The sequence below is a fragment of the Thermomyces dupontii genome, assembly GCF_041956625.1.
Source record: "Thermomyces dupontii strain NRRL 2155 unplaced genomic scaffold VTN31scaffold_5, whole genome shotgun sequence".
NCBI lineage: Eukaryota > Fungi > Ascomycota > Eurotiomycetes > Eurotiales > Trichocomaceae > Thermomyces > Thermomyces dupontii.
In genome coordinates, this window is record NW_027192311.1 from 497,064 (window position 1) to 521,607 (window position 24,544).

Consider the following 24,544-nt stretch of genomic DNA (forward strand, 5'->3'; position numbering starts at 1 on the left):
ATACTGTAGTAGGTTCAGTTTCCGTTTGCTGGTTCGCAGCTCTGATAAAGCTTCGCATCAAGCTTCGTGTAGACTTTCCAAGTCGGGTAGGCCTAAACTTCATCTGCATCCACATGGAGCACGCGGGGAAAATAAGTTTGGTTATTCTCGGCCGCAACGCCGATGGATAGATGCAAGCATTCGCGAAGCACAAGTAGGGACTTCGCCATGCTCGAACTTCGAGATACAGAAACAACTTCGCTACAATCAAAGGCACGGTATGGATGCAGATGCGATTCGGCAATGTCTGCCACCATGGCTCCAGCAGCTCGCCACAGACAAGGCACAATTGATCATCTCAACAGCAATAATACTGCTGCTTTCGTCGATTCCAATCGTAAGCCATTTCATTCATCAGCTTCATGGGACGACATGCTCACATGGTCCCTTGCAGCGCAAAATGCTCCAGTCGAGAAAGCAGCGCTCTCTGGAGACAGATCCAGGCTTCCCTCCCATTGAGCCTCTGCCCGATTTCGACTGGAGCCAAACCGAGCCTCTCACACTGCGACCTTTTAAGCCCAAGTACAATTTAACAATGGGTGATACATAATTCATGGCCAGTCAGAAAGAGGTGCCTTATGCTGATGTTGTTGACAATCAGCGCTCGAATCCCTCGATCCATCAGAGCTGATTCCCATGGACAAAACCTACAAAGACCGACTCCTCTACCGGCGATCGCTGCTGCACAAGCACCGCGATATCGTGGTCGCCACGCACAACGAGGACAAGGACCCTCGGGTCCGCGCCGCCGTATGCGAGCTGTACCGGTTCCTGTTGGCGACGTACCTGCCGCGTCGATACCCCAGTATGTTTCGGCTGCACGAGGCGGCTACTACGGGCACGGGGCGTAATAGCAGCTACCTGTTTGAGAACCGCGTGATGGACGAGATGTATCCCGCAGAGGTACCGCGGGAGATGACCACGGAGCAAGCGCTGGAGACGATCCTGAAGAATGTCGACGAGGATTATCTCATTCTCCTCCCGGATCCTACCACCTCCAGTGCCGGAGGTTCCGGCACAGCCGCATCCCCAGACGACGTCCAAACGAAATACACCCTCTATGCCTACGAAACTTGCTACCCGGCGGGCTTCAACCCGCGCGAGAAGATCGGACGCCGCCTCGCCGCCATCCACGGGCCCGTGCCGGGGTACAAGGCGAAACTCAAGCGCAGCATGGACCGGTTCTTCGAACGCATTGAGGTTGGAAGGTTCGTCAAGCGCGTCAACTGGGGAATCATGGCGGGTCAAGATGTTGAGCTGTTTGCGGCGTTTGGGGGCTTGCATGGGAGTGAGGAGGATGAAGTGGAGAAGGAGAGAATTCCGGTCGGTGAGTTGGATATGTCATCGGTGCGTCCTGTCTCCCATCCGGAAGAGAGAGATGTTTGCTGATTGTGTAGACGTTCCTTCGGTGTGAACGCCAAACCCTCCACCGTCTGCCCAAGTCTCGCGCTTTGGTGTTTGGCTTCCATACGTATACCTATCCGATCGCGGAGATCAAGGCAGAAGGCTTGGGCGAGGAGCTCGCCGCGGCCATTGACGGACTGAAAACCGGCAATGTGCCGGAAATTCATACGTACAAGCGCGCGCCCGTTTGGGCAGATGCCATCAAGGCGTACCTGCGAGATGAGCAATAACTGATTCAACACTTTTTTTTTAACCATTCTATTTCCCAGTTCTGTAGGGTGTTGTTTTCTAGGCACAGGTCAAGGTATAATTTTCAAAGCCTCTCCAACACCTTGAGCAGATCGGCCAACACTCCCATGGCGGTGACCTCGCCGCCTGCACCACTGCCCTGGACGATCAGCGGATTACTGCCGTACCGCTTCGTGTAAAAACTAATGATATTGTCGCTGCCCTTGAGGTTCGCAATCGCGCTGTCCTTGTCAAACTGCTGCAGCCCAACCTTGACCTCCTTCTTGCCAACATCCACGCTGCCGACATACCGGACGACCTTGCCAGCCGTCTCGGCTTTCATCTTGAGGTCGGCCATACGGCTGTCAAACTCGGGGAGTCGCTTCATGAACTCGTCGATACCCGCGGCGGTGCTCGGGATCGAGGCCAACTCCTCCGGAATCAACGAGTCGACCGGGAAAGAGTCCGGGCTCGACACCTCCAACCCCGCAATCCGCGCCAAGATGGTCAGCTTGCGCGCCACGTCCATGCCGTTCAGGTCATCGCGGGGGTCGGGCTCCGTGTAGCCCAACTCCTTGGCCTCGCGGACGACCTCACTCCACTGCTTGGCTGGGGGAGCGGAAGACGAAGGGCCAACGGGGGCAAAGGTGTTGAAGAGAAACGACAGCGTTCCCGAGAACACGCCCTCAATACGTGTCACTTCATCGCCCGTAGCGACCAGGTCCCGAAGGGTGGAGATGACGGGCAGTCCCGCGCCGACAGTGCTCTCGTGGTAGACGAGCGCGTTCCCGCGGGCAGCCGACGCAAAAATGTCCTTCCATAGCGACAGGTCGGAAGAGAAGCCTTTCTTGTTGGGCGTGACGATGGAGATTCCCGCCTGCAGGAACTGCGGGTATGCGCTGGCAAGCGCCGGGTCGGAAGTGTTGTCGACCAGCACCGAGCGGCCGGGGACCGAGGTCAGGTGTGAGATGATCTCCGATGGGCTCAATGGGCCGGATTTGGTCAGGCCAGCTGTGGAAGAGGCTGTTTGCCAGTCGGCAGGGGGGATGGCGGGGGAGAATGACGGGGCGGGAGACAAAAGAGTCTGTGACGAGCGGGCGAGCAGAACAATGGACGGCGCATTGGGCAGGCGAGACAATTGCTTCAAGAATGCGGTGCCAACGCCGCCGACGCCTGGGACAGTCAGATCATGCTGGTCCGGTAACTACTACAACGGAAGGGAAGACCAACCAATGACGCCAAGATAAACCGGTTTCGAGGGCATTGTTGCGAATTGACGGGATACTGCTTCAATCAGACGAAATGAGAGACTGGTGGCAGCTTAATAATGGGGGCCAGAGACAGAACGAAGACAGTCAACACGACTGATTTTCTTCAATTCTTATCGCGGGGTACGATCACGACAATGCGGGTCGAAGAGGGCGCGCAGCTGATTGGTGGGTGATCGCGGGGTGTAAAATGCAATCTAACTAGTTCAAACTGCCATGCAAATCATTGGTTCCATAATTTGACCAATTAGAGCTTGATACATACTAAATTTTACAATCCTCATTGGCTGAAAAGTAAACAAAGTGTATGCAAATCATCTACGCCACTGGCTCGACAGTTTGAATTCAGCCTACATGCAGTTGGAGAACAAGCATTTTACATAGCTCCATCGTTCATCCTCGCCGCTGAACGTGCACCATGTCCTCCAGCAAACCCTCCTCCTCATCATCAATATACGGAACGAAGCGACCAAAACTCGACGCCCCACCGAAAGACCTCCACTCCTCCTCCGGCCTCGCCTTCTCGACGCAACTCTCCTCCCTTATCAACAGCTCTGCATCCAGCACAGACCGCACGACCCATGGACGCGCCCGGCCATCCAAGTCGACAAACAACAAGACAGACATTTTCAGCGTACACAATAAAGGAATCAAGAAGCGCACCGCGGCCGACGAGGCGGCAGCAAACTTCCAGCAACAAATCCACCAAACTAGCGACACTATCGGCGATGTTGATGCCGCGACGTTGAGCCGCTCAAGGCGGCGGATGGAGGAGAAAGCGCGGATTTACGAAGAGCTGCGAAAGGGCCATCATCTCGCGGCGGACAGCAGCGATGAAGAGGATGACCGGGATGAGCACATGGCAAGGTTACGGCGGAAGGAGAGGGATGCCCTGGTGGATTTTGACCGGAAGTGGGCGGAGGAAGAGGAGGATGAGGTAGAGAAAGAGGTCGAAGATGACACCGAATCGCTCATCGAATACGAAGACGAGTTTGGCCGCACGCGAAAAGGCACCCGTGCCGAGGCGGAACGCGCAGCGCGGATGAGAGCCGGCGAGCTCGTGGAGGAAGATGGGTTGTATATCCCCGCTCGACGAGCCCGGCCCGCCCGACCCGAGAAGCTCATCTACGGCGAAACCATCCAGACGCAGGCGTTCAACCCAGACGAGGAGGTCGCGGCCAAGATGTCCTACCTCGCCTCGCGACGAGACCGCTCCGTCACTCCGCCCGAGGAAACACATTACAATGCAGACTCAGAGGTGCGCACGCGCGGCACAGGCTTCTACGCTTTCTCGCAGGATGCCAAGGAGCGGGAGCATCAAATGGCGGAGCTGCTGAACGCGCGGAAGGAGACAGAAAGGGAGCGCGAGGAGCGTCGCCAGCGTCAAGCCGAAAGGCAAAGGCTGAAGGAGGCGAGGAGGCAAAAAATCCGCGAGTTGCGGAGCAGGCGTCAGGCGGAGAGCTTTCTGGAGGGGTTGGGAAGTGCCATTGCATGATTTTCATCTCTGGTGGTTGCCTACATTGATTTTCAAGATACCCTTTTTTGTTATGAATGGAGAGACATGACTGTATCAGTTGATTTCATCGAGTCAAAGCCGCCGGAAAGATAGATAGCTACTTGACAACGCTCTACATTGCAAACCGTCGAACACGCCAGCCATGCTACGTCGCATCGCACACATCGCATCGCAGGTCATTAACCGTTATCATTGCCGTCATAACTCGTCAATCTATGAAGAAAAGACAAAATCATCAATATCTCACCCGAGCAAGATCGTGGATCACCTCGACGAACTGATCCGCATCTGGGAGCCCACCGCCGTCAGAAAGCATTCTTTTTTTTGACGAGCAAAGGCAAGGAACTACTCACCAAGCCGTGTCGAGAACTTCAAGACGGCGTCGCCTCGGCTCGTTCTAGGCGGATTGTACTGTGAAGTGAAGATCTTGCGCCGCAGCTCGCTGAGGATGACCGTGCTGGGCGCGATGAGGCGCATCCATGTTCGCGAGTTGAGATGATGGGTGATGAATGCCGTCCAAACTGGTGCCCTGCAGTATGTGAGCCCTCGGTTGGTGCGGAGATTTCGATTCATTCATGTTCGATCCGCCTACCTCTTCATCTCGCCCTCGTGGATAGATGCCTGTAACCGCACCGCGCCTGACAGGCGGTCCTGGTATATACGGAGCGCGTGAACGTAATCGTCGTCAACGATGAGGCTGCAAAAGTCAGATCCGGTTGAAACAAATGCAAAAGGGGATCATCATTGCATACCCGCTAAACAGCTCCTCTTCGTCCTCTAGTTCATAGTCGTAAAGATTTTCCACCGGTCGATGTGCGTCTTGAGATCGAAGAGCGAGAAAAGTACAGAAGAACGTAACCATTCCTGATCATCGGTCAGCGGATCGTTCAGTTTGTGACTGATCTTGAGAGCACCCACTTTCGATCGTCCGAAACTTCAAAATCAACCACGGAACCAGCTCTGTCCCCGACCGGCGGCGACGGCACAGTTGCAGAGATGAACCCTCTCGGGTGACTTCCAAGAGATTCAAAGGAAGGCAGTAGTACGAGCTTCTTCCTCGATGGCGGACCCTGCACACCACGCGGGCGCGCGAGTCCCTCTCGCGCACAAAAAAGTACACCGAGAGGTTTGATCCATCCTCGGGTGAGCTGTGGTCCCTGTCAGACCTCAAATCTCAATTCCCACATAGAATCTAATAAGGCTTACAGATAGGCAACTTCGTCGAAGCCTTCTTTATCAAGCCACGCGCGAAGGTCATCGGCCTCGTCACCGAGACACTTGGAACTGGGCGACACTATGAGCGCACGTTCCCATGTTTTATCGGGAAGGGAGCTGGGTGCTTGCCTTTCGCCATTCGCGGCGATCCGCGTCTGGGTGACGTCGTCAGCGAATATATTCCTGGCCCAATGGTCATTCAAGATAGCGGACGACAGATTCGAATGCGTCGCCGTTGACGTGGATGTTGGCGAGCCCGGCACTCCAGGTGCCTGCGGTGGCACCCCTCGCGCTGGAGAGGGCGAAATTGGTCTCCGGATCCCACTTCGAGCCCTCTCGTAGGACCGGCGCCGGGATGGATCCCTTCCCCGGCCGTTAGGACCACCGGAATCTGGGCCAAGGTAGTGACTAGGACGAGTCGTCGCGGGCTGCATGCGATCCAAGGACAAATTAGCGAGTCGGGCCGCAACTTGGCGATCCTGTTCAGACAAAAGAGCGTTGAGATCCCGACGCATGTCTGCCATGAGGGCGTAATCAGCCCTCCCACTGTGAATATACAGCATCAGTCCGCATGCTCTGGCCATGAATCAAGAGGGCATTGGTGCTCCTTACCTCTGTAGCACCTCTTGTATCTCTGTCAGAAACATCTTGTACGTCCTCAGTAGCTTGCTCAGCGGGAAGCGGTACTGTTGCGCGAACAAAGAGCAGAGATCCTGCCACACCCGCTCATGGCTCGGAAGACTGAAAGAAGAAGCGCCGTGGGTTCGTCTGCCGTCCAGCTGGGCCAATGCGCTCGAGATCTCGTCCAAAGTATGCTTCAGGCTGGACATCACCAAGGTCACGTCCCACCTGACTTGGTCAAAGTGTTGAAGATTACGGTACTTGAGTTTATCAAGACTGTGCAGCGTCGCGCTGATGGAGTAGAGCATCGCTATCATGTCCGTGATCTCGGGCTTATATTCTGGCAGACGGTCCTTGAAGGGCTGCAGGCCGGCCGCGACGCGTTCGGCATCGTCGCCCATGCCACGAAGTTGCGTGTCCATTATCGAAGTTTGTTAGTACTAGTCACTCATCGGCTGCGAGAAGAGATAGGAACGCCGGAGAACTCCAGCGAAGCATGGCAGAGGAATGTTATAGTACTAGTATTGTATGATCATCAACGTGAAGACAATGTAGTATTGACTTCGACGTCTGCTGCGAAAGAAACGAGAGAGGAAAAGGCGAATCGTCAAACCGCGGGGGCCAACATGAGAGTGGGTGCTGGCGCGTGGGATTCATACTATTTCCCAGGTCCACTGCTGCGGCTCTACCTAGTATTTAATACCTATCTGCAAGCCGGCTAGCTGTCAGAACAACCATCTCTCAACGCAGTTGGGCGGCGTCGAGCAGAATCTTCGGGCCCAACAAATAATTGAGAGTGCCAGATAGTGTGTTGACGTGTTCATCGTGTTTGAAGCAAGCGATCGGAGCCCAATAGGATTTCGAAAGATGCAACCATCGAATCAGGAGGATGTGCGCTTTACATGGAGATGGGACGTACCTACAGTAGTAGGCTATCCGAAGTCGGCCTGGTCATGATCGGACTGAGATTTCTGCATATCAAAGTTATTCCCTACATTTCTCAGTTGTATTATTGCCCTCCTGCGGCCTTCGGACCCTTTCACTCACTTTGTTTCGTGCGTGTTTCTACTTTTGACCTGCGCCTTTGGGAGCCCGGACGGACTACAATATCACGATTCACCATGCAGGAGAAATACACAAGTGTACAACGCGTGATCGAAACAGCCTTCATTCACCGCAGTCTGAGGTTGGAATCCGTCTCAACGGTGTCCGTAGTTCTTTCAGTACGATTGCAGGTTGACGCGATCCTGACGCGATCCGCGTCCCCGCGTTTTGTTGCAAAATCTGAGGGAGTACTCCGTAGTTGTAGTTAAGTGTCACGTGAAACTCTTTGCAGAGTCGCCATTGTACGGCGGACTGTAGCTACGGAGTACGGAGTACATAGCGATCAAAATTGTTTCGCGCCTGTAATGCTGGTATTGCCGCTAGACCATTTGCAACAATCACAGGCCATTGATTCGGCATTCAGCAAGTAAATACAAATACAGTACACACAATAATAATACACAGGAGTAGATCCCTGCGTTTGCTGCCTCAGTCTACGCGTGGATCAATAAACCCATGTTCATGCCCAACTTCACGTCTTGCTCATCTCATCCCAAGAAATAATGAATTTCTGCGATCCAACTTCATCAAACATTCAGTTTTGCCTGTCTCGATGGCTTCGTTGACAGAAGAAGAGCGCAGGGTGATCGAGAACCATCCCTTGAACAACACTCTGGACACTCTACAAGAAGCACTCCGTGAGCTGGACAATTCATACAGTTCTGACACAGATCGCAAACCGGAGCAACTTAACGACCTGTTGTCTGATCTTTTCCATATTCTGTCAAAAACAAAAGTCGCGTCGAGCCTTCCTTCGAGGATCAGCAGTCGTAATCTACGGCAAGAACTCGCAGCTGTCTACTGGCGTATTCAAGATGGCGACTTAAGCTACAACGGCTACCGGCCCCTCGTGAAGCTCGTCATTCAGAAGGCCGCCGACGTTGACATCTGGAGTGCCGTGTTTGATCTCATTGCCAAGGGCTCTCGAGTGACTCCGCTACCGACGAGTGCTCAGAACGTGGTGGATAACACGCCAGTCAAAGCCAGCTCAGGATCGTTACAAGGCAGCGAGCAGACTCGTGACCAGGTTGGCCTTAGAGTGTTTCAAGAAATTCAGGACTGCACGTATCGTAACGTGCAGGGATTCTACGAGAAATATTTTGAGAACACAAATTGGGCGGATCGTGCGCAAAAAGTATACGAATCAACGGGACACCTTCATGTTGACGGGGAATGGGTCAATATTGGCGATTCGCCTTCACAAGATGACGTGCTCAAATTGTTGTTCAAGCTGCAGGACGACTTTCTTTCGAATGAATCACGTCGTTACTACACAATCAAGCTCCCGCGGGAGCTTGTTGGTGGTGAACCACGACGCCAGATCGATGTCATTCTCAAACGAAAGAAGGGGGATCCGTCTAACAATGAGCACGACTGGAAGGATATCAGGTGATTGGTGAGCTCAAGGCCTCCGATCGGGGCGTGAAAGATCCGCTGGTACAGCTCGCTGTATACGCGCGAGAGGTCTTCGCCTCCCAGCCGACACGGCGCTACCTCCACGCGTTTACCATTTGCGGGTGTGTGATGACGACGTGGGTTTTTGACCGCTCGGGCTGCTATAGCGCTGGTCCATTCAATATCCACAAGCAGCCAGAACGCTTTATACGGGTGATTGCTGGGTATACGGTGATGGACGAGGAGCAACTTGGGCTGGACACATTCATCAAGCGGGACGGCGATGGCCAGTTTGTACGATTCAAGCATGAAGGGGGGGAGGTGCAGTTCGAGGTGCAGCGCACGCCTCTGATCCGTCAACGGGCGATCGTGAGCCGCGGAACGACCTGCTTTCTCTCCAGAAAGAGAAACTCCAAGGACTGGGAGTACGTGACCAAGTTTTCTTGGACGCCGGACCGGCGGGAGTCTGAGGCGACTCTTCTTCAGCGAGCGAACGAGAGGGGAGTTGAGGGGATCGCCAGACTGGAAGGGCATTGCAATATCACCCGTATCAGTGAGATGCGGTCAGAGATGGCGTTCAGAACACCTTACACGTTTCGGGGCACGTCCGACAGCATACAGTCTCGATCCGTCCATTCCTCATCACCAAATGTCCCGAGCAGCAAACCTGGCAGTTGGACCAGCGCCGTGAATTCCTCCGAGCGTTCGAACAAACGCAAATCACCTTCTGCTTTACCTGAGTCGAAGCGATCACAGCCTAAAGGTAATTTCGCGAGTGCTTCAAACCCGGTCACATTCGAGGTGCAAGAAAATGAGGGAACTAGTCTGTTTGCTGCCCGTGAGGGCGACTACGACGATCGCATCTTTCGCTGCCTTGTGATATTTCCGGCTGGTCGGCCAATCTACGAATACCGATCGCCGCTGGAGCTGGTGCAGGCACTGCGCGATGCGATCAAGGCACATTGGTCCCTATATTCCGTTGGAAACATTCTCCACCCAGACATCTCAGAAAACAATATCATCATCACGGATCGCGCAAAAACCGGCTTTGCGGGAATGCTTATTGACATGGATCTTGCGAAGGAGCTGGGCCAAGGCCCCAGCGGCGCTCGGCGTCGTACAGGCACCATGGAGTTCATGGCTATTGAGGTACTAATGAAGAAAGACCATACATACCGGCACGATCTCGAGTCATTCTTCTACGTGCTGATTTGGCAATGTGCCCGTCGTGGATGGGAGTTTGTCGGCGACCCGCAAAACCAGCCTTTGCATAGTCATCTCACAAAGTGGTACACCGGGACATTTGAAGATATCGCCTTCGCGAAAGCCAGTATTGTCGACGATGCCAAAAGATTCGATTACGTCTTGGACAAGGAGTTTCCCCCCGAGCTGGAGAGTCTGAAACCCTTATGTCGAAGTCTGCGTCGCATCTTGTTTCCATTCAATGGTGATGAAATTTTCACGGGGACGCCGAAAAATCCAAAGGTTCTCTACGTGCCTATGCTCAAAGCGTTTGACAAGGCGATCAGTGATCTTGGAGGACAATAAAAATGTTATTTTCTAGTTTGATACTTTTGACCCATGGTGGCTAATGTCGTGCTATTAACCATCAATCGATGCAAAGCCTCTGGTGATGATAATCAGCTAGGAATCCTCGAAATCTAAAAGCCACTGTAGCCAGTGACATTCCGGACGATGGTATGGGTGTTCAACTGGAATGGGGCCGGGGTGCATTTTGATGGACCCATTACTCTGTACGTTCTGCCCTGTGAGAATCAAAGGACCCTTGAGGAAATGTTAACTTGACAACTGAATTCTCCCAGTTCTTGCAAAGGAAACAATACGATTAAATCGCAAAATGCGGCGAAGATGTTCTCTCCTTCGCTTCAATGAAATCCTCCGGGCCATCAATATTGTCGCTGGCGTCGAATTCCGGGTTGAAAAGCCAGAGCTGAGTCCCGCGGAAAGTCTGGATGCCAAAGACCTCCCGGTCGCCAAAGGGCCTGAGAGAATACCCGTCAGTGTAGTCTTCTCGCACGTGCATTTGATACGGGATAATGGTCGAAAAGTCGCTCGCGGCGTTGTAGAAGAGGATCCTGTTCGGTTCGAGCCAGCGGCAGACGAGCGATTGGGAAAGCAGGACGGAATCGCCGGAGTCAAATCTACTTATCCAGCGGGCTGATGGTTTGTCCATGGGATACTCAATCCATCGGGCACTCAGCTTGTCCATGGCGCGATCGTATGTAACATATAGCATGTCAGAGCCCACTTCCTTCGTCAAAAATTGGACAATTCTGTCGCGGCTGTGCGAAACCGTGCATTCTCTTAGGTTGTTCTGAATATCTTTCCAGACTAGGCGGCGAGGACCTGGCGTCTTTAGCTGCACGAGTCTTGTGTAAAGCTTCTTCCCGCTCAGCAACCATATGGTCTGCTCCAGCTGGACCAGGGGCGAGTCTCCGTGCTCGGATAGAGTGAACACAGAGAGCACATCGTCAACCGTATCCAAGTGGACCAACCACAAATTGCAAAACTTTCCAATTCTCCGTACATCGTCATGGTAGGTATCCCAGACGATGACTGGTTTTGAACCCCCTTGCCATCTGCAGAACATGACCACTGTATAATCCTCGACGATAATCTCAGGAGTTGCCCAAAAATGAAACTTCCTTGCGCGATATGTTTTTCTGATCATTTTCCCGACCAGATCCCTCACGGTCACAAATCTGCGCGGATACTCTGATTAGACCAACGTTCAATGGGGAAGATCGCGGGAAATCCTACCCATCCTCCGAGAGCATGACTAGACACTTGGAGGACAATCTGTACGTTTCGATCGGAGCTTTCCTTCTGGTGTACCAATCCCTTATGTTTCCGTTCGCAAGATCCATCGTCCGAATGCAGTTGCCAGATTCGGTTACCCAGCTCAGCCTTCGATAACGGCACTGAAGACTACCACTATTCATCAACGTCCAACCATGGGATAAAGATTTTCTTGAACGGGCGAACAGTCACCAAGTTCCGTTTCCATCGGAAAATGGAGGCCGCCGCCCTTACGTCCTCCGTTTCCAGTTCCAGGAACGCAAGTGTTGAGCGCAGAGCTTGCTTGATAACTGCGTCGCACGAAAGAACTGACCGCCATCGCTTCGATACCTAGGGTACCCTTGTCAGGCCACAATAGAGAAGTTTTGATCTTCGAGTCAATGAAATGGGCAATGTCAATGCGTACCCTCTGACTTCGAACAATGTCCCATGGCTCCAGATACTCCGTGACAAGAAGCAAAACAGCGAGAGGCAAGGAACCGATAATATCATAAGAGTACTTGGATCGAAGCTGCTCCAGGCGCTGCACGACTTGTTTCCACTCGTGTTCTTGCAATCGGTCTAGAATAGCACGGAGTCTGCGTTGTTGTTAGATGGGTAAAGAAGTGCACAGCATCCAGGGGAACGTTTCCGTTCGACATACATGTCGCGACGAGTTTGCGCGTCTGGACGATCGAAATCCTCTGCGATTTTCAAAGCCGTTGCGTCAGGGGCTCCCCTGCCGATTGCGCCTGTCATTGTTGCAATCGAGTGCTTCAACAATGAAGAGCATTGCGAAGGATTGTTTCGTTTGGGCTGGGAAAGTTGGCGTTAGGTATAGTACTCTGTCATATTGTCATATGTATCATCTGTCGGAGAGACCTGGCAATTGGCCCCTTCTGTCATGAGGTAGACTTCAAGGTGCATGTCTTGACACCGGTGATGATGGGCCTACGAAATACCTACCTCGCAACGGACACCCTTACCCTGCTGCATGCCCTCCCAACTTCCCGTCCTCGCCTTGATCGCCTTTTGCACCCAATACAATAATCGATCGCGAAGCCTACGAGCACAATGCAAACGATGCAAACAGCTACCTACAGCTCCACAGTCCACACTCCACAGTCATGCGAGTGAATCCGGCGCTCCATCGGCTGTCATCGGGCGAGACCCAGCTCCGATCCTGGCGGGCCTATCAGCGATGCTGAATCCCAAGAGCTACTCTTAGCTTCTAAAGCTTGCAGCCTTGCTCCGACCGGGGGATCCCCCATCAACAATCAGGAGCTTGGGCCCGCCCGGTCAATCGATCTATGATCATGATCCAGGAGGTAGTTGCCTTGAAGGAACAGAAAAAAAAAAATAGATCCGAAGTTCAGTACACCCCAGAAGCACGAGTACCTATCAATAAATCACAGCGTAAAAGCACAATACATCGCGAAACCCCGTGATCCCAACCCAGAGACCGTTAGTGATTAAAAAGAGAAACGCATACAAGAGACGAAGAGAGGGAGAGAATGCAAGGAGCACGGTCTATCCGGATTCCTCATCATCGTCTCCGCCGGCCGACTGCAAGGATCCGGGTTAGAAACGACCAGTAGAGGGAGCGACATGCGGGCGGACTTACGGCGTATTGCGCTTTTTCATCCTCGTAGCGTTTCTTATCGGCCGCGGCCTTGTCCTCGTAGGGCTTACGTTCTTCATCACTGAGATTCTTCCACATCTCACCTAGCTTGCGGCCCAGAGCACCTAGCAAAATGTTGTTAGAAGTGTCGTAGCCAATCGGAAGGGATTCACATACCAAATGCGATGCCGGGGTTCTCTTCCCGGACGCGTTCTCGGTTCTCATTTGCAAAGAACATGTACGCGGACAACCCACGCTTGGGCGCGTTGGGGTCTAAGCAAGGTCAGGATGCTTCCAGGCCGGACACGATCCGATTGCGATTACGTACCCTTCTTGCGCTTCTCACCGTGACGGGCCTTCGTCTTGCGCGTGGTCTTTTCCTTCGGCATGATGATGGTCTGGGATCGAGGGTCAGCGACGGATCTTCAACTGGGTGAGGTCAATTGAAGGACAAAGCAGGAGAATGAAAGCAGGCGACGACGAACAACACAGATCAAAGTCGAGACTTGGGGGGGGGGGGGGGGGGGGTTGGGAGATGATGTGCGCGGTGGGAGTGCAATGGGAGCTGCAGGGGTTGGGTTGACCCAAATGGCGCGGCTGCCAAAACATCACCGGGCACGGCGCGCATGCGGTTGGGAACACCACATGCAAAACCCACCACCACCACACAACACGGAGAATATGTTCAGAAGCACCATTGAACAACACAAAAATGAACAAAAAAATGAGGAATTCAGAATATTCAAACCAGAATTCATCAAGCTGGGGAAATGGGGGTGGACGGGTTGTTGCGGGAAGACATGGATAAACGCGCACCACAATGAAGGACTGATGGAAATAACAAGTCGCCACGCGTCGGAGAGATTGAATTCACCAAGAGAAAGAAGAAGAAAATGAAAGAGAAAGAAATGGGGGCGGGCGCATCGAAGCAAAGCCGAAGTAGATTTGGGGGGGAGATTTTGTATGGGGGTGGGGGATCTCACCTGAAATGCGCAGCGACAGTGCTCAGAGAAGAGTACCTTCAGAATTGTATGGGAAAGAGAAAGTAAGTATGGGAGGGAGAAGGGAAGAGGGAGACCGTAGAAAAGAGCGGGCTCCAGCCTGAGAGGGGGAAACACAGCGAGCCAGAATTATTACGGAGTCTCTCGTAACTGGACTAGAACTGTAAAGAAATGTGCTCTGCCTCCCAAAGAATGAGAGTGTGCTGGTATCATACTGTATTGTACCATACTCTGGGCGCTGGAGCAATGCTGCAAACTGGCGCAGAGAGCCTGTCATTTGCCTGTCAGGTGGTGCGTGGTCCCAGTCTGTCCAAGTCGAGGCCCTTGCCGCGAGCTCCGTGTATTGTGACATACAATACCAACCGTTACATACACCCCCCGGCTGTGTTCCAACACGCACGCAGCCAGGCTGCCAGTCGAGGCGAAATGATGCCAGCTGGAGGAAGCTCCGAGGATTGCTCCGTATGATCCAGAAATGAGTTTCAAGTCTGAGTTGGAATCAGGTTAAAATCCCTCAATTTACAAAGGTTATTTCCCTAACCACTCGTACGGGGAACCCGTAGGCTACTCGTACGGAGTTCTGCTACAGGAATCAGCACACTCCAGGTGCGACCATCGGGAGTGTACTCGTACACTTTACCGGCCGGAACTCAAAGCGCCAAGGCAATTGCCCTCTTCTCTGAGGAACGTTGGCTAACCTTCCTGCAGCCACACCAGAGCGCATTCTTTGGGCAAATGGTATGTACCTATCTTCTATGGTATTATTTGGATACTTTATTGGATACACTGGGGGGATTCTTAGCGTGTTTCTGCCAGGAAAAAAAAGAAAAAAAAAGTGGCACAGGCTGGGTAAAAGTCCGTGATCCATAGGGAAACATCAGCTAAAAGTTTCATCCGAGCAGATTCCCATCACGCTGTAGATTAGCTCAACTCATCCAATACAAGCTGCCGTAGCCGCTCGTCACGAGCCCAGTCCACGCCGCTGCCAACAATGACCGCGCTGACAACCTCCTTGATGCGGTCGCGTTGGGCGCGGGCCTCCTTGCCTTCCTTCTCTACCGCCTCAATCTGCGACCGAAGGGAATCGTCATCCATCTCGTCTCGCCACGAGGACTGTTGTGAGGTCAAGCGCAGGAGCTGGCTGGCCAGCTCCTGATTGGCGTGGGTGGCCTGCATCGTCTCAACCTCGGTGTCGGAGAGCGCGGCCAAAATGGAGGCTTGCGCGTTGGTCAGATTCTCAAGAACCAAGGAGAGGACGTCGCGTCGGTGGATCAAAGGCAGTAGGGCCCTAGACCGGAGATCCTGAGCATTGCTGGTCGATTGAGGGAAAACGTGTGAGAATCGTACCTTTCTGCAGGTGTGGTAGCTTTCGAATGGACGGCTTTGAGCATCGGATCCATCATGAGGACGGTCTCAATCGCCCGTCGCCGAACAGTGTAGCTCGCCCGAGCTTCGAGCAGCCCCTGCTCTGCAACGCGTAGCTGATCCTCGACATTCTCTCCAACGGGCTCCTCGAGCTCTAGACACAAGCCTCGGATCAGTCACATTGTTCCAGTCGGCATCGTGATTTGCGCGCACCTTGTTCCAACAGAGCCCGTTCCAGTTCCAGCTCGTGCAGCTGGTCGTAGAGCCGCAGAATCAGCGCTTCCTTGTCGGAGAGCGACAACGCATCGCGCTTGTCGTCGGCGGCAAGCTCACACAGCGCGGTCTCGGCCTCGGTGAGGTCGGCAGTACGCGGGCCGGATGCCATCGACAGTCACAGAGGCCCCATCGCGGGAGACGTACTCGGATCGAAACCCTTGTAGATTATCAGATGATCGAGCAAGAGTGGTCGAGTGACTGGAGAGCGGTGTGCACTAAGCCAAGGCGGGTTGCATCAGTCCGACGGGTCAACACATGGACTCGAAGCTCCCTCGTATCTTAATTCCTCCATCATCTGCGTCTCAACCGAGCCCTGTGCTCAGCTCGGGAGACCGGATATGTCGCTCCATATATATATAGCTCACACCGGTGAGCTCTTCCTCGCCGACCCAGTGTCGTTTGCCTCGTAAGTGACTCTCTAACTCTTCGCTTGCCGAACCCCAGCTCACGCGCCAATAAGTCCAGATGCACTGCGAGCATGGATTGCTCGCCAGACATCGATCTTGCCCCAGCGGCAGATTTTGATGACGGCGCGAGGCAAAAATGTCAAGATTCAGACGTTGGCAACAGAGGTACGACTGATCGCTTCCATACAATCACAACTCGAATACTGGTAGATGCTGAGCCGCGCATAGGATGAGATCTTTGTCTACGACAGGCAGATGATCACCGGGCCGGGCCAGGTTCAGCTCCCCAGGATTCCTCTTCCATCCCCGTACCGCCCGGACAACCCTCCGGATACACTGGCAGATCAGAATGACATCCAAGCATGGCGAAACCTATATATGGCGAGGCGGGCATGGGCCCTGCAAGTGGCGGAACGGTGTGCGGCGATAGATCGGCAAATCCGGGAACACAACGAACGAACAAACATCATCAATCGAGCGGTCGGCGTCGCTCTGGAGAACCTCAAGTCGCATGTAGCCAACCTGCAGAACCGGTTTCAGGAAGCACAGAACTGGGCAGATGAGCTGGTGCAGGAACAGAAATCGGCGTTGGAAGGGTGGCAGAGTGCGTGGAGCAGCTTGAGGACAATCCCGGCCAGAAAGGACATTGCGTTTCTCGGCCGGCCACCAACACCGAAGAAGGGCTCGAGGGATCGGGAAACGGGATCATTACAGGACTACTTGGACGGCGCGGAAGTTCAGCGCGCGGCATCTCAGGCTCTGGGCGTCTCACAGGACTTTATGCGGCGAGTGAATGACATCAAATCCGCCGTGAAAGGGATCGCGTCAGATACGCAAGTGCTGCTGGATCAGGCACAACCGTCTTCTATGGAGAATTCCGAGAGCTTGCTCGAGGAAGTAGAGACATTGGCAAAGAAAATGGGCTCCGATTACGAACATATCCTAGGGCTACCGAGGAACCAAAAGAGTCTCGCCAGCATTTCCCGAATGGCCCTGGGTCATACGAGAGACCTGCTACCGTCGCTCAGAGACTGTAGCGTTGAATTACAAGCTGGCCTAGAGCAAGCCGTGCATCGTCGAAACGCAGCCATGGAAGGTGCTGCGCGAACGATGCGGCGAGTGTCGTCACTAGAGTCTCGTTTAGCCAACACCCAGACCCAGATCACCAACCTGGACGTCGATGGTGATGCGTTTGATATCCTGCACGACGTATTCCAACTACCAATTGTCTACGGTTCCGTATTGATTGAGGCTGTGCGCCGGCGGGAATGGAATGACAAGCTCAAGACAGATTCGGCGAACCTCGCCGAAGAGATCGCCATCCTCAGAGAGGAAGAACAGCGGCGGCGCAGAAAATGGCTCAGATCCATCGGGCATCTGGTTTCCCTCGCGGACGACGCGACCCCAGGGCTGGAAATCAATCTTCAGGGCCAGGGACCAGAGTGGCCCGAGGTGAATCGCAAGGACATTGAATCGTATCTCGAGACGCTCAAATCTAAAGGGATGACAGATGTAGTTGAGCATCTCAGCCAAATGTACGCGGATCTCGACAATCCGACCCGCCAGCAGAGGCGTCGGGCAAAGGCATTCAAACAGGGCAGCGTCATCGACTTGGGGCGCAGCTCACTGTTGCTCCGCGGAGATGATATGGTGCGCAGTCTGAAAGAAGAAAAGGCCAAGTTGGAGGAGAAGCTCAAGGGGTCTGAGAGTCGAATCCGCAAGCTGGAAGATCTGCTCCATCGGCAGAGCCATATCGCCCGGCCTCTGAGTGGGAACTTCGGGTCCGACATGCCAGCGTCTCCAGCATCCCCTCACCCTGACCCTCTCTCCCGCCGTTCTTCCGTGTCCTCTCGCCGTATGTCCGCCAACCATACAGCCGATGAAAAGGCCCTGGTTCAACGCATCGTGACCTTGGAGGCGGAACTGAATGCCGAGAGGGAAACTGTGCAAAGGCTGCAGAGGGAAGCGGACGTCGAGCGCCGGTCGACTACAGATCGCATGCAAGAGGCGCAGTCCACCAAGGAAGATCTCATCAAGAATCTAGAGTCCCGACAGCGGGAGTTTGAGGAGGAGCGCCGGTATCTGGAGTCGGAAGCGAAACAGCTGCGCCACCGTATCGAGGAGCTCGAGGAGGAGCTCTTTCGCGTTCAAGACCAGCATGATCACGAGAAGCAAGAAGCAGAGGAGCGGCTGCAAAAGCTGGAGATGCAATTAGAAGACGCTCGGTCCCAGGCGGCCGACGAGCTGGAGGCTGTCCGATCGGAGGCAGCTGGCCTGCGGGCCGATTATACCGCCGAGAAGAAGCGAGCGGACAATCTATCCGCCGAGCTCGCGGTGCAGCAGGACAAGATCACGTCTCAGGAGGAGACCATCTCGCAGCTTCGGAAGCAGCTTGACGACATGGAGAAAGAAAAGCAAGAGACTCTGGGCACGCTGCAGGCAGCTCACTCGAGTCTCTCGCCGGGTGGAACCATACCATCAGACTTCTCATCACTGGTCAAAGCGATCGAAATCCTTGCAGAGGGATTGGCGATCCATGCCAGAAAATCCGAAGAACAAGCAGTGCAGGCCGCTTCTGAAAAGAAACTACTCGAAGAGCAAGTGCGCACCTTGGAGGTGACTACGGCGGATTTAAAGGACATTGTCGAGAAGCAAGAGTCAGAGGTGGCAAGACTGCGAAACGAGCTGCAGCATGAGCAGTCACAGGCGGCCGTTCTGAGAACGGAGCTCGAAGATGAGCGATCGCAATTCGACCATTTGCGAACGAAATTCGCGGCAGGCGAAACGGGCTCGGAGGTTCTCCGCGAGCGCGTGTCCGAGGAAGAGCGTAAGGTGGCGAGTTTGTCTCAAAAGCTGGTCCAGGTGAATGCGCAGGCGCACACCGCAGAGGAAGAACTGAAAGAGGTCCTTGAGCAACTCAAGACCATGCAAGAAGCGGAACGACGTGCTCGATCCTTGCTCCAGGCCCGCGGGTCACGGGCGCAGGAGGTGTCGCGTCGACTCCATAGTCAGGCGGAGAAGCTGGGTCGCATGTTGCAGCAGTTGGGGTTCGCTCTGGTGCAGCAGGATGATCACTACTCCGTGCAGAGGGCTTCCAAGGTCACCGGTACGTCGGAGCTGGGTGAGAGCCTGTCGGCGTCGGCGGTCGCGTCGTTGAAGCCTGATCCCACTCCGGTGGCATGGGTGAACGACGAAGATGCCGAAGCCGAGGCAGCGGCGTTCTCGGCGTTTCTGGACTCGCTGGCACGGTTCGACGTTGATATCTTCGGCGATGCCATTGTGAAGCGCGAAAAGGACATCGAAAGCCTGGCGCGCAAGTGGCAGAAGGAGGCGCGATCGTACCGGGACAAATACCACCGAGCGCAGAGCGAAGCGCACGACAAGATTGCGTATCGAGGGTTCAAAGAAGGCGACCTGGCGCTGTTCCTCCCGACGCGGAATCAATCGATCCGGTCGTGGGCCGCCTTCAACGTCGGAGCACCGCACTATTTCCTGCGCGAGCAGGACGTGCACAAACTGTCGACGCGCGAGTGGTTGCTGGCGCGGATCACGCGGATCGAGGAGCGCGTCGTCGATCTATCGCGGTCGATGAACAACGGCGCGAGCCAGGACCGGGGATCCGTCGCCAGCGGCGACGGCGCGTCCCTCGACGAGAATCCGTTCGACCTGTCCGACGGACTACGGTGGTACCTGCTGGATGCGACGGAGGAGAAGCCGGGGGCGCCGAGCACACCGGGCCTGGGCAAGAGCACGGTGGCCTCGGCCCGCGTGGACGCCAAGGGCACCATCCGCATGAAGCGGTCGTCAGTAGGCGGCAATGTCGCTAGAGCTCTGTCCAAGAGCCTCGACAGCCGACGCAACAGCAACGCTTCCCGCAAAGGTGCGCCGGGGCCGGCAACACCTACAACAACCCAGGCCCCCGCAGCAGAATCCTCAACGGGTGATAACGCAGTGCAGCCGGCCGAAGCTGACGCAGCGTCGGGTCAGACGCCGCGGGACTCGGCGGCGGTTTCCAATGAGGTTCGCCGCGATCTTCTCCGGAGGCCGTGATTCCTCTAATCTATTCTGCCGGACAGGACTAATACTACAGGGTGTGTGCCAACAGGCAACGACCGCGGGACGCACGCAAGCCCAAGCACTAGCGCGCCGGGACTCTGGATCTGCATCCGGAACTGCAACAGCAGCAGCAACAACTTCGAGGCCCCCCGAGCAGCAGCAACGACGCGCATCGACGGCATCGACTTTGCCGACGTCCCCGACGAGGAAAACGTCCCCGACGAAGCGTCGGCCGTGGGAGCGGTTGTGGTCGGTGGACTATCGGTATGAAGAGCGATGACGGATATATATCTATATCAGACTGTGCGAGACGATTGATGTTATATAGAACTTCTGCAGTAGCGATGGGATGTTCTGTACAGATTTGGCGTCGGTGGGTTAGAAGCCATGGACTGGGTTTATATGGTGATACATGAAATCATGAATCATTTTTCTGATTAACTAACTTTGGATACCTTGGTAGTCATACAACGTAGTTCGATCTTTCCTGATCGTCTTTTGATTTTTCTGCAATGAAATCACCGCACGGCGGCTCTCGTTCATCTCAGACCGTAGCTGAGTGATTAATCCAAATCAATGAGATTGCCCTCCATCCCACCAACGTCTCTCCAAAACTGCGCAAAGTCCACGCCCTCAGACTCAAACAGCTGCTTCGCCTCCCGCATGGCCTTGCGCTGGCGCTCCGGCGTGAAGCCACCGGGCTGGGTGCTCTCGAACTGAATGAGCTCAACCCAACGGAAGAACAGATCCTCTTTACCGATGGAGGCAAGCTTGCGCCGGAACGCAAGCAGCTTGTCGCGGCCCTCCTTTTTTTCCTCGTCCTCAACCCGCCATATAAGCCAGCCGTCGTCGTCGGTGTGGACGAGGACGGCGGTGCGGAACTCGTCGAGCTGGATGCCCTCCCCGCGGCGCGTCAAGTCGACCAGCGCATGAGCCCGCACCATGGCCGCGTAGTCAAGGTCCCAGTCGGCGTCAACGAGCACGAATCCGCTCTTTTGCAGGCGCTGCGGCGACACCGCCGGTACCACCTTGTCGCGCACCGTCGCCTCGTCCTCGTAGATCCAGCGGTTGCGGGCCAGCTTCTCTCTCCATGTCCGGCGGCTCCGGCGCACCACGATCTCCCGCGGGCGAAACCCAATTTTCCAGCGCCAATGCACCGGCCCGCGAATGAAGCGTATCGGCCATGGCAGGAACAGTGTGAAGAGGAGGTAGTCCACGGTGAAAATCATCGTGCGACGCAGGATGATGCGGATGAACTCGCCCCATGTCAGCGCGGACACGTTCACCGACATCGAGGTCGTGTAGCCCAGCACCGCGGCGAACAACGCCGGATAGACGAATGCGCCATGGTAGATGCGGAATGTGAGCACCAGCGAAATGGCAAAGTTCAAAAGGACTGGGACGATGAAGAGCTGCTTCTTGAACCTGGGCCGGTGGGAGTCGATGTGAATGAGGTAGACATCCTCCGGGGAGAGCGAGTCGAGAAATGGCTGCAGTACCGACGGCGGCTTGACAAACGGCGTCAGGGGCTTTTGCTGGGTCTTGGTCGTCGTCGCTGTCTTCGTTTTGTCCGTTGCGCGGCGTGTCGCTTTGGCCATGATCGCGCTTCACCGTGGGGGTTTTGATCTGTTCTGGGAAATTCGTAATGCGAACATGGCACGGTAATTGACTGCACGTCAGGCACGAGGTGACTGGACGAAGTCTCTCTTGAGCTCGTATACTCCGTACTCTGAGATAGAGTTCAAGATCGAAGACGGATGGAGGGAGAGCTGTTTGCGCTTTTCCGGATTTGGAAAAGCGTACGATTTTGAGATCAACTCTCACATCGTATGTAAAGCTTCAGAAGACACTCAAGACAGAGATCGCAACAAGAAAAAAACAACACGATGTCGAGAAACTAGCATGTCCTCCCCAGAACGCACGGCGATCCGTGCGTCTCCCAATTCATTCCACTCCCCGTCGCCCTTTTCCCGCGCGCGCTACTCCGAGCGCAGCAGCGATCATATTCTCAATCGCAACTCCCCCTCGATGTCGAGTCCCGCGTCGAGGAACAACAATGGCGTCCGACCGCGTACCAGCTTCGGCCTGACCAGCACCTTGCGCGGTGCATTCGAAGCCACGTCGGAATCAATCTCGATGGACATCAACGGCCACGACGGCAGTAACAACAGCAATATCGTGCGGATATCAGCATCACCCAATCCCAGTCCGCGACCCAGGACCCAGCGCGGCGTCGCGATTCCCTCGCCCCTGGCCGAGGCCACAAGTCCGCCACCGGGCGAGCTGCTCGAGACGTACCGACGGATCAACGAGGCGGACCTTGTTTTGCAGGACCACGACTCGCGCTCGGACTACACCTCGCGTCGCAGCTCGAGGGAGCGACGCGCCGCACCGTCCATCAACGGGGAGGAGGAGGAATACGGCGCGAACCTCAACTTCCTGGACGATTTGACCGACGACTCGATGCGCAGGCGATTAGCAGACTACAAGCGGGATGAGGAGCGGCTGAAACGCGTCACGGCGAGTCAGTCGCCAGTCCTCAGCAGGGGGGTTACGTCAAAAGCGGACACGCTACAGCGTGTTGAACGCGAAGAGCAGCCGGCGCACGCCGCGGAGGAGGCCGACGATGGGCTTAGGCCTCCGTTGAATGTGCCGCGGAGTTGGGGCCGGACAAGGAGCCATCGAGAGTGGCTGAACAGCATCACACGTCAGACCCCACGTGAGAGACGGTCTACGGAGCGAGGACAGCTGAATGGGCGATCGGCTCGTTCAAGCAGTCCGCGAAAAGAAGCGGCTGTGGAGACTAACGGTACGGCACCGGCGGGAGATGCCGTCTCTGATACACCTGTTAACAGGCCCATCTCACGGACGAGCTCGAGAAGCTCACGCAGAGACTCGCGCGAACTTATCCGTAAACTCTCTCGCACGGCCAGTCCCAGCCAGAATCACACACCGGCACAGGCGACCCCGGCGGAGAAACAGGTGCCGGACAAAACGCCGGTGGTGGTTGGAGCATGGTTTAAGACACCGATGACCCAACGGCCTGCACCGAAAGTTGAAGATGAGGAGACGCCTAGCAAACCGGACCCGAATCCACCCAGAGCTCAGCCACTGGAAAATCGCGGCGGCACTTGGAGGAGCTTATGGCTCACAAGAAGGACAGAGACAGCCGTAGAACCCAAACCGGAGCCTAAAGAGGAAAAACAAAGTACACAGACCGAGGAAAAGCAATCGCAAGCAAAATCGAAGCCACCCCTTGTCCCTCCAAATCTCCCCAAGAGCGCTCTGGAGGCGGTCATTGAAGATGCAAAAAGCAACGGCAATCCAGTCCTGAGCGATGACACGATTAATTCGCTTCAGGAAATCATCGAGGCCGGGAACGACGAGTCTTCCAAAAACGAAGAGGCGAATCTCCCGACAGGTCCGGACGCGCTGGACTCGGAATCAGAAAACCTCGACAAGGGCACAGCACCTCTGGACCGACTCAACAACAAACTCCAAACGATCATCCACAGCATCCACGACGCGCGCAGCGGGCTGACCAATCTTGAAAAGCGCATCACATCCGGACCGACATCATCCGGGGACGACCCCAAACCGAGCCCAGACGGACGTGTCTACCTCGTCATCCCCGTCTCACTGCTCTGGCGTCGGGACCCAGCCACGCAGCGGATCCGCCCGACGTACCTTGGCTGGGCCCTCCTCGCGGCGGCAGCATGGTACGTCACGGAGCGCAGCATGTGCGACGCGTACTGCCACCCGACGGTTGCCGAGGTGTGCGACGGGTACTGTCTGCACCCGGACGCGCCGCGGTTCCCGTTCACGCTGCCGACGATGCTCTGGCGGTGGTCGCGGCTGTCGGTCGTCTTGTCGCCGCTCGCAACGCTTTTTGTTGCGCTGGTGCGCCTCATGGCGCAATTACTTGGGGTGTGGGACGGGTACGTCGATGAAGGGGATCTGTCTCTGATGCCGGATAAGCCGATCGGCAGTTCTCCGACTTCGCGCGGCGGGTTCTATGAGCTATGGCGCCGTCAGACTGCAAAGGTTCCCACGACGACCAGCTCAACCTGGAGCGCGACAGTGTCGACATCAACGTCGATGTCCACGGTACTGCAGAATGTCGTCGCAGACAACCCGGTTGACGACGACGACGACGACGTCGGCACCATGGACAATGACGAGATTTTATGACCTGCATGGCACGGCGTGAGGATCTACATGTGTTTGCT

The 24,544-nt window shown here is 55.1% G+C and overlaps 13 protein-coding genes across 13 annotated transcripts; 6 read left to right on the forward strand and 7 right to left on the reverse strand.

Moving 5' to 3' along the window:
• Positions 1-259: 259 nt before the first annotated feature.
• On the forward strand, positions 260-1,673 carry VTN31DRAFT_5450 (uncharacterized protein; the record flags this gene model as incomplete). Its single annotated transcript, XM_069405951.1, has 4 exons — positions 260-376; positions 434-578; positions 641-1,386; positions 1,437-1,673. 4 exons carry the CDS (start codon positions 260-262, stop codon positions 1,671-1,673), a joined length of 1,245 nt encoding a protein of 414 aa, XP_069259607.1.
• Positions 1,674-1,756: 83 nt separating this feature from the next.
• VTN31DRAFT_5451 (uncharacterized protein) lies at positions 1,757-2,935 on the reverse strand (the record flags this gene model as incomplete). Its single annotated transcript, XM_069405952.1, has 2 exons — positions 1,757-2,844; positions 2,902-2,935. The coding sequence occupies 2 exons, from the start codon at positions 2,933-2,935 to the stop codon at positions 1,757-1,759; spliced, it is 1,122 nt and encodes a 373-aa protein (XP_069259608.1).
• Positions 2,936-3,357: 422 nt separating this feature from the next.
• On the forward strand, positions 3,358-4,434 carry VTN31DRAFT_5452 (uncharacterized protein; the record flags this gene model as incomplete). The annotated part of the gene is made up of 1 exon (XM_069405953.1): positions 3,358-4,434. The coding sequence occupies one exon, from the start codon at positions 3,358-3,360 to the stop codon at positions 4,432-4,434; it is 1,077 nt and encodes a 358-aa protein (XP_069259609.1).
• A 256-nt stretch (positions 4,435-4,690) lies between these two features.
• VTN31DRAFT_5453 (uncharacterized protein) lies at positions 4,691-6,692 on the reverse strand (the record flags this gene model as incomplete). The annotated part of the gene is made up of 8 exons (XM_069405954.1): positions 4,691-4,743; positions 4,809-4,984; positions 5,048-5,152; positions 5,208-5,319; positions 5,374-5,603; positions 5,662-5,739; positions 5,800-6,216; positions 6,283-6,692. 8 exons carry the CDS (start codon positions 6,690-6,692, stop codon positions 4,691-4,693), a joined length of 1,581 nt encoding a protein of 526 aa, XP_069259610.1.
• Positions 6,693-7,948: 1,256 nt separating this feature from the next.
• Positions 7,949-8,788, forward strand: VTN31DRAFT_5454 (uncharacterized protein; the record flags this gene model as incomplete). The annotated part of the gene is made up of 1 exon (XM_069405955.1): positions 7,949-8,788. One exon carries the CDS (start codon positions 7,949-7,951, stop codon positions 8,786-8,788), a length of 840 nt encoding a protein of 279 aa, XP_069259611.1.
• Positions 8,789-8,919: 131 nt separating this feature from the next.
• On the forward strand, positions 8,920-10,338 carry VTN31DRAFT_5455 (uncharacterized protein; the record flags this gene model as incomplete). The annotated part of the gene is made up of 1 exon (XM_069405956.1): positions 8,920-10,338. One exon carries the CDS (start codon positions 8,920-8,922, stop codon positions 10,336-10,338), a length of 1,419 nt encoding a protein of 472 aa, XP_069259612.1.
• Positions 10,339-10,636: 298 nt separating this feature from the next.
• Positions 10,637-11,678, reverse strand: VTN31DRAFT_5456 (uncharacterized protein; the record flags this gene model as incomplete). The annotated part of the gene is made up of 2 exons (XM_069405957.1): positions 10,637-11,513; positions 11,572-11,678. 2 exons carry the CDS (start codon positions 11,676-11,678, stop codon positions 10,637-10,639), a joined length of 984 nt encoding a protein of 327 aa, XP_069259613.1.
• A 67-nt stretch (positions 11,679-11,745) lies between these two features.
• On the reverse strand, positions 11,746-12,348 carry VTN31DRAFT_5457 (uncharacterized protein; the record flags this gene model as incomplete). Its single annotated transcript, XM_069405958.1, has 3 exons — positions 11,746-11,940; positions 12,017-12,188; positions 12,254-12,348. 3 exons carry the CDS (start codon positions 12,346-12,348, stop codon positions 11,746-11,748), a joined length of 462 nt encoding a protein of 153 aa, XP_069259614.1.
• A 771-nt stretch (positions 12,349-13,119) lies between these two features.
• VTN31DRAFT_5458 (uncharacterized protein) lies at positions 13,120-13,599 on the reverse strand (the record flags this gene model as incomplete). Its single annotated transcript, XM_069405959.1, has 4 exons — positions 13,120-13,155; positions 13,214-13,335; positions 13,388-13,483; positions 13,539-13,599. The coding sequence occupies 4 exons, from the start codon at positions 13,597-13,599 to the stop codon at positions 13,120-13,122; spliced, it is 315 nt and encodes a 104-aa protein (XP_069259615.1).
• Positions 13,600-15,132: 1,533 nt separating this feature from the next.
• On the reverse strand, positions 15,133-15,961 carry VTN31DRAFT_5459 (uncharacterized protein; the record flags this gene model as incomplete). The annotated part of the gene is made up of 3 exons (XM_069405960.1): positions 15,133-15,499; positions 15,559-15,730; positions 15,790-15,961. The coding sequence occupies 3 exons, from the start codon at positions 15,959-15,961 to the stop codon at positions 15,133-15,135; spliced, it is 711 nt and encodes a 236-aa protein (XP_069259616.1).
• A 229-nt stretch (positions 15,962-16,190) lies between these two features.
• VTN31DRAFT_5460 (uncharacterized protein) lies at positions 16,191-20,595 on the forward strand (the record flags this gene model as incomplete). Its single annotated transcript, XM_069405962.1, has 4 exons — positions 16,191-16,258; positions 16,313-16,424; positions 16,488-20,279; positions 20,365-20,595. 4 exons carry the CDS (start codon positions 16,191-16,193, stop codon positions 20,593-20,595), a joined length of 4,203 nt encoding a protein of 1,400 aa, XP_069259617.1.
• Positions 20,596-20,878: 283 nt separating this feature from the next.
• Positions 20,879-21,913, reverse strand: VTN31DRAFT_5461 (uncharacterized protein; the record flags this gene model as incomplete). Its single annotated transcript, XM_069405963.1, has 1 exon — positions 20,879-21,913. The coding sequence occupies one exon, from the start codon at positions 21,911-21,913 to the stop codon at positions 20,879-20,881; it is 1,035 nt and encodes a 344-aa protein (XP_069259618.1).
• Positions 21,914-22,217: 304 nt separating this feature from the next.
• On the forward strand, positions 22,218-24,506 carry VTN31DRAFT_5462 (uncharacterized protein; the record flags this gene model as incomplete). The annotated part of the gene is made up of 1 exon (XM_069405964.1): positions 22,218-24,506. The coding sequence occupies one exon, from the start codon at positions 22,218-22,220 to the stop codon at positions 24,504-24,506; it is 2,289 nt and encodes a 762-aa protein (XP_069259619.1).
• Positions 24,507-24,544: the final 38 nt, after the last annotated feature.